Raw genomic sequence first — 7,273 nt, forward strand, 5'->3', positions numbered from 1 at the left:
TCCTAAACCCTAAACTCGAAACCCTAAACCCTAAACTCTAAACCCTAAACCCTAAATCCTAAACCCCACCCTTTAACTATAAACCCTAAGTTTGTGACTTTTGATAAAACATTAAGTGCTATTTTTGTGACTTTTGACATTGAGTACTAGTTTGGGAACAAAAACTTGATTTAATGCTATTTTTGTCTTTTTCTCAATTTGTAGCTTAAAATTTTTATTTGATATATTTATTGAACACGATGACGTTCAAAGAAGAAGCACAATGAAAATAAATTTCAGTAAATGCTCATGTCACACTTCGGATATAGCATTCTTGATTGCAACTATGTTCTTAGCTTGAGTATATTATAGAGAAATTTTCTAGGATAGAATTAAAAAAAATTTTGTCACAAATATAGACTTTAAAAATAAAAATGACCAAAATAAATTTAAATATTTTATCAAAAAAGTAAATATATAATACTTCTAGGGTTAATTAATATAAACATTAGAGTTTAGAGTTAAGAATCAGAGTTTAAAGTTTAAGGTTTAGGGTTTAGAATTGAGGTTTAAAGGATATGATTTTAATTTTTTTTTTAAATTTATAAAAAAAAATTTCAAAACAAAAAATATTATTTTGGTCATGTTAATTTTTTAATTCTATTTTTCTGACAAAAACTTAAAAAAGTGTATCAGAGATAAATTGCCCTATATTATAGTCCATGAAATTTCAAGAAAGGTTACTTTCAGTTTAGTTATATGCCATAACCTCCCATTCTGAGGTCTGGCCCGATATCTGCGAAGAAAACGGCATGTTGTCTCCGATATCTGTGAAGAAAACGGCATGTTGTCTCCCGATAGATATAAAACTGCAATCACTCTGCATATAGAAACGACAAACAAAGTTGTAAAGATGACTCATCATTTTCTGCTTGGAGCAAAATTTCACCCGAACACAAATGTTGAATATACAATTAGATACGTTAAAGTTACAGTAACCTATGATTTGACAAGCTAATTATGAAACTAAGATTGCTTTACGAAAATTAGAGGTCTTCTTCTTCTTCTTCTTCCCCTATAAACAAACAAATGTATCTCCATCACTCAACGGACAAATGAAAACAACACTGATATTAAAAAAGAAAACAATTGAAACGAAAAGGGGAAGGAAACACTCTTGAAAGCAGCTTCCCATCTCTCTCCTTCTCTCTCTATCCAGAAACAGATACGTACGTAATTATACACATATACTCTGGTAGAAGCAGATAGATTCAGACAAGAGAACCAAACCAAGTGTTAAAGAAACAGGTAAAGTCTTTGTCAAGATGCTTTGATTTACTTTTGCTTCACGTACATGTAATCTTACGTATTCTTCAGCTCTACCGTCTCTTTCTTTCTCTATAACGTCGGTAGTTGAAATACTGCTGTTGAGTATTTCACAAATCTAACCCCTCCAATATCAATTTAGTAGCTTGAAAGGTTTTAAAGAACAAGAGAGAGAGAGACTTGATGCACTCCTCTATATCTCGCTCTTCTTCACACAACACCCATCTTCTCTGTTTCTTTGGAAGCAACTAACTCGGAAGGATATAATTCATCAGAAGCTTGCCTTTGGAATGGTCTCTTGCTGCACCTACTAAACGTAAAGACACAAGCAGAAGCTATGCATTTTCCTCTTGTTTCGGCTTGGAACAAGAGAAGGAGAAGCAAATCCTATGATACGGATCCATGTACGTTCCTTTTCTCCATCATCTTCGCCAGATGGCGTAAAAGTATGTTACCTTCGACATTACTAATACTGGATAAAAAGGGGTTTAAGTGAAACTGAATCAATAACCTTACTTCTCAGGGGTCTACAGAACAGCAGAGTGCTGGCAAATCGAAGATCAGACGTCTCAGCCAAGGAAACGAAGATATGGGTCATGTGTTTATACCCTCAAGGAAATGGAAGAGGCTACAAATTCCTTCAGTGATGACAATCTCCTCGGTAAAGGAGGCTTTGGCCGAGTTTACAAGGGCACTCTAAAAACAGGAGAGGTATGAACTAATGTATATCGCTTCATTTAATGTGATTTACAACAGGCTTCATACTGTTAGGAATGTTTACTAAGAAGTACATGTTTGTCAAAGATGAAAAAGGAACATACGTATTATCTTTGATCCTTTCACTATTTGAAGGTTGTTGCGATCAAGAAGATGGATTTACCTCCGTTCAAAAAGGCTGACGGCGAAAGAGAATTTCGTGTGGAGGTGGATATATTGAGTAGACTCGACCATCCAAATCTGGTATCTTTGATTGGCTACTGTGCAGATGGAAAACACCGCTTCCTAGTATATGAATATATGCAAAACGGAAACCTGCAAGATCATTTGAATGGTAACTGTCAATGAAACAACAGTCAAAATCCATTAAAAGGCAAAATAGCCACTAAACTATAAACGATGTTTTTATCACAGGATTAAAAGAAGCAAAGATAAGCTGGCCAATAAGACTCAGAATCGCACTTGGAGCAGCGAAAGGACTCGCTTATCTCCATTCAAGTTCTGGTGTTGGCATTCCAATTGTTCACAGAGATTTCAAATCGACCAACGTTTTACTAGACACCTACTATAACGCAAAGGTGCCCTTTAAAATACATTAAAGTGCACGGTTTATGCAGCTAAAAAATTCAAAAGCATTCACTAAAAAATAAGACGCCGAGTGAAATCCTTGCAGATATCAGACTTTGGACTAGCAAAGTTGATGCCAGAAGGAAAGGACACTTGTGTGACTGCAAGAGTTCTAGGAACTTTCGGCTACTTCGACCCAGAATACACATCGGTAACGATTCTTACTCATGTTTTCACATGATTCCCTTCCTATAAATAACGTTGATAAGAAAAAAGGGTAAACTAGACGTTACATAACTAATAAGAAAACTCTCTAACAATGACGTGAACTCAAATATCAAAACTCATAAGCAAGAAAAGACAGTTTTAGCATAATAATTATTCAATTTGTGAGGTGGCAGACAGGTAAACTTACACTACAAAGCGACATTTATGCATTTGGGGTTGTGCTTCTAGAACTACTGACCGGACGCAGAGCGGTTGACTTAACTCAGGGCCCAAACGAACAGAATCTGGTGCTACAGGTAAAGTGGCCCCTACTAGCTTCTAAGATTGACATACAGAATAAACTGCTGAATCTTCTCTACGTTTCAGGTCAAGAGTATACTGAACGATAGAAAGAAACTGCGCAAGGTTATAGATCCAGAGCTGTCACGGAACTCATACAGCATGGAAGCTATAGCCATGTTTGCTGATCTGGCATCACGTTGCATCCGTATAGAGAGCAGCGAGAGGCCTTCGGTGACGGATTGTGTTAAGGAACTGCAACTAATTATCTACACAAACTCGAAGGGTGGCTTGGGTGGGACGATACCTACATTCAGAAGGCTCTAGACACAACAGATTCTTTCAAAGCAGTGATAATGGATTACGTCATTTTTTTCCAACAATGAGAGGTTGCTGATATAAGAAAACAAATCCTAATTAATAATAAGTCAACTTCCAGCTGCTAAAATTATATCAAAGCCAGACATTATTTAGATGTATATACTATAAAGTCACCATGTAAATCGGGTGTATATTGTGTTTTATTTGCCAAGAGTGTTTTGCTTGCAGAGAAATGAGTGTTTATATATATACGTTCAGGGGTGTATCCTTTTATATTCCTCTTTTTGCCTTACGCTTAAACTTTAGACCGCACATATGTATACAAGAAAGACAATCACAACCAAAACAGGAAGAAGAAAACAACCGGTAAAGCTACGTCTGATAAGAACATGAGTGACATACCTCTACTACGATCATATAAACAGCAAGTTGAAGCAAGAAATTGGAGCATCAATTGTAGATGGAAGGTGGTAACAACTCATCCTCTTGGTCAAGTCACATGTAGTCCCTGCATGATGGAGCCAATCACAACCAGTTCGAAGTTTATTTGGTCTCAGACAAGGTAGACAAAACACTAAAAGCTGATTGGTACGTTGAAAAACTGTGTACCCGTGTTCATACATTGACCGAGGAGGTCAGCTCATTATCAGACTCCACCACATCTGAAGGGCTGGTGGTGGAAGGTGGAAGCTTCTTGCGCATCAAATGCTTACGCCGCTGCAACATCAAAAGGACCAAAACAGTATCTGTCTTAACAACCTCGTACCCTGCTTTCTTGTACATATTGAAAGGAGCTTCATCGACCATCCTGCAATGCAAGTAGACATCTTTGGAAGGACTAAGCTGAGATATGAGCTCTTCACTCGCCTTCAACAAATGCCACCCAATCCCTCTCCTAAACCAATCATCATCACACACAAAAAAGTCACAAACTTTACCATCAACAACATTAATTAACAAGAACAAGACTGAAAATACCTTCTAAGATCCTCTTTCACAGTCATGTTACACACATAAGGTGATTCCTTTGGAGGAGTCGGAGAAGGAGGAGAAGCATTAGCACCTCGTTTGTCAAGACAAACCTCAACGGTTCCCGCCATCTCATCAACAACCTCCTCCTCTCCATCACCACTACCCGAATCCGTTTTCCTCCTAAAGAATCCAACTAAAGTAACTGCGTGTGGCAACACTTCTCTCCTCTCAATCAGATACTGCTTCACCAAGAACCGCAACACAGACTGATACCCAGAAGGCAACATCATCGACTCTCCAAACGACTCGGCGAGGAGACTCACCGTCGAATCCATCTCGCCTTGTCTCATAACCCGAACCCACATGGTTCCAGACTCCAGCTCCTGGAAATACGCAAATCCTTCGAGAGCTTTGAGCTTCTCTAGCTCCGCGTTGCTTAAGAACCTCCCCGTGCGGAAGGTTTCCTCGAGAAAGTCGTAGCTTCCGGTGGATTTTGTCGGGGTGGATTCTTCTTCTTCTTCTTCTTCTCCTGTTTCTGTGGCGGTTGAAATCGAAGTAGAGTGCGAAGAAGGAAGGGAAGCGAATCTGAGACTTGAGCGACGGCGAGATCTAGAAGAGCATAGTGAAGGGTATCTAGACGAGAGAGGAAGCTTCTTGGATTGGTTTTGCTTGAGAGAATCGAGAGAGAAAGCAAGTGCGATGCTTACGGCCGCCATTGATACACGAGAAGATGCTTCGTCGTCTCTCTCTCTCAAATGGATAAAATAACTGACAAATTTGGTAGTGATGATAGTAAAACGCAGCGTTTTGACAATCCGCCAAAGGCCCATTAAAGTATTTGGGCTTAAGGCCCACATCGCGACATGTACATATGCATACTTTTAATGGTTTCTGTACATCGAAACGCGCGATTGAGAAGCCGGAGGGAAGGCGGCCGCCATGGATCCAGCAGGAGCATCGGTGGCAAACGACATCGGGGGAGAAGGCGAGAAGTTCGCGGTGGGGAATATTTATTCGGTTAAAGTGATCACCGGAGATGAGTTCCGAGGGATCGTCATGGCTTACGATCCAGTCCCCAACTTCGTCGTTTTTGATATCCTTTTTTTTTTTACTCAAAATAGTTTTTGAATTCTATAAATTGTAAGATTATGATTTTGGTGAATCATCCTTGACGAGATTGGTTTTGGTTCACAAGAGGGTTCGAAACCTAGAGCTGGGCACTCGAAGAACACTCGGATGGTGAATGCGAGTTTCATAACGGAGCTGTCTTATCTGGGCAAAACCGAAGATCCGCTTCTTACAGACAACTGTTGTGTTAATCTTGACTCGCTCCGAGCTAAAGAGGCACTTGCTATCAGGTGAAAATTATTGTTTTTTTAATGCAAAGTCTTCTGCTTTTTTTGTTTGCTTAGCTTATTGGGGAAACGTATTGAGCAGGCAAGCGGAAGCAGATGCTGAGAGATTGGGTGTTGGTGTTACCGCTGAGGCGCAGAGCATCTACGACGCGTTGTCTAAGACGTAAAGATCTTTCCTTTTTTTCCATTTTTTCGAATTGGGAAGGTTTGTGGATAATTAGCTAGTTACTGTGTAATATTTTGTTATATGGTTTAAGCGTTTGTCTCTCTCTCTCTCTCTCTCTCTCTCTCTCTTCTCGTGTGAAGAAGATTACTAATTTACCATGTTTGTTTATTTTTACGAATTAGGTTGTGTTTGTTTATTGCTGATAGCTTTGGTAGAGATGGGACTAATCAGATAGATGTTTGCTTAGTTTTATATACGTGTTAACAAGTGGTTGTTTTGAAAGAAATTTGCTTGAGTTTCTGTTGGGTTATTGCCTACATAGTTTGTTAGATTCTGGACATGATATTAGTGTTGCATTACTCTAGTTTCCTTGTTGATTACTCGCTTTGGAACAAAATGTATTCAAAGTTTGTCAAGCATTGTTATTAGTTTCTCTGTGATACAGTTAAGATGCAGTAGAGATGCATGGTTTTAGACTTCATACATTTTGAAATTTTCTTAGGGGTTTCTAAAGATTCGAATCATTTGCTATCTTTATTCTTTTTTACAGGCTTCCTGTGCAGTGGGAAAAGTCTGACATTTTGGTGATGAAAGAAGTACGTGTTCGTAGCCCGTATCTTTCCGATTGCGTCTTTGGAGGAACTGATGCTGCCAACAACCGAGTCAAGAAAGTGGTAAGCACTTCAATCTTGCTCTTTGTTAAACAAGCCTCCTTGAGTGTGATTATTAATGCCAATGGTTACCCCTCAACCCAGCTTGAACTAGTGAGACGAAGGTTGCAACTTGTTGGCACATGAGGCCAGTGAAAGGAGACGGTCAGTCAGGGAAGTCGCCAAAAAGGGTATGTTGCTCTGCTACTAACCCGAGAAGGCGTCTAGAACTGATCGGCCAGGGAGAAGTGGGTATTGTTGGCTTTTCTCGCATGTTGTTGTCTTTACCAGATTAGAAATTTCTCGAGTTCCATGGATGTGAAACTCAGGCAGACTAATTTCGCCATGTTTTCAAAAAAATTTCAGTATGATACTATTATCAAATGGTCGTGCATTTTTGCAATCATACTTGGATTTTGACAATAACCACAAAACATAACAAGGCAGAGCACACTAGCTGGTAACAAACGGGCCTTCATGTGGAGTATTCGTTTTCATTGTAGAGCCATACTAAGGCCCCTTCAGTGTGTTAGACTGACGTGATAACCAAACTACACCACGAAACCTAATGTTAATTTTGGATTACCAAACCATAAATTCTTTCTTTTCGGTTTGAGTTTTAGTGTCTGAGTCGTACCGAAACGACACCCCTAAGACTAAGACCCAGCTGACCTGAGGCAGAGGCAGACCAAAACCCGGCTTAAACCCACCCA

General features: G+C 39.4%; 3 protein-coding genes across 5 annotated transcripts; 2 read left to right on the forward strand and 1 right to left on the reverse strand.

Annotated features, from left to right (window-relative positions):
• The first annotated feature begins 1,362 nt into the window (after positions 1–1,362).
• On the forward strand, positions 1,363–3,695 carry LOC106295613 (serine/threonine-protein kinase PBS1). 2 transcript variants are annotated; one of them, XM_013731561.1, is made up of 7 exons: positions 1,363–1,751; positions 1,829–2,016; positions 2,158–2,356; positions 2,437–2,600; positions 2,696–2,800; positions 2,991–3,113; positions 3,184–3,695. In XM_013731561.1, exons 1-7 carry the CDS (start codon positions 1,643–1,645, stop codon positions 3,421–3,423), a joined length of 1,128 nt encoding a protein of 375 aa, XP_013587015.1. In that variant the 5' UTR covers positions 1,363–1,642; the 3' UTR covers positions 3,424–3,695. The 2 variants fall into 2 exon arrangements, with proteins under 2 accessions (XP_013587015.1, XP_013587016.1); XM_013731562.1 differs by having other exon boundaries at positions 1,363–1,709.
• LOC106295614 lies at positions 2,016–5,159 on the reverse strand. Of its 2 annotated transcripts, none has more exons than XM_013731563.1 (4): positions 4,396–5,159; positions 4,039–4,312; positions 3,820–3,925; positions 2,016–2,337 (listed from the first exon to the last, which is right to left on the reverse strand). In XM_013731563.1, the coding sequence occupies exons 1-3, from the start codon at positions 5,103–5,105 to the stop codon at positions 3,908–3,910; spliced, it is 1,002 nt and encodes a 333-aa protein (XP_013587017.1). In that variant the 5' UTR covers positions 5,106–5,159; the 3' UTR covers positions 2,016–2,337; positions 3,820–3,907. The 2 variants fall into 2 exon arrangements, with proteins under 2 accessions (XP_013587017.1, XP_013587018.1); XM_013731564.1 differs by having other exon boundaries at positions 4,027–4,312.
• A 127-nt stretch (positions 5,160–5,286) lies between these two features.
• LOC106294850 lies at positions 5,287–6,966 on the forward strand. Its single transcript, XM_013730529.1, has 5 exons — positions 5,287–5,482; positions 5,582–5,747; positions 5,827–5,907; positions 6,461–6,584; positions 6,666–6,966. The coding sequence occupies exons 1-5, from the start codon at positions 5,329–5,331 to the stop codon at positions 6,705–6,707; spliced, it is 567 nt and encodes a 188-aa protein (XP_013585983.1). The 5' UTR covers positions 5,287–5,328; the 3' UTR covers positions 6,708–6,966.
• The last annotated feature ends 307 nt before the right edge of the window (positions 6,967–7,273 follow it).

This window comes from Brassica oleracea, chromosome C5 (genome assembly GCF_000695525.1).
Source record: "Brassica oleracea var. oleracea cultivar TO1000 chromosome C5, BOL, whole genome shotgun sequence".
Lineage (NCBI taxonomy): Eukaryota > Viridiplantae > Streptophyta > Magnoliopsida > Brassicales > Brassicaceae > Brassica > Brassica oleracea.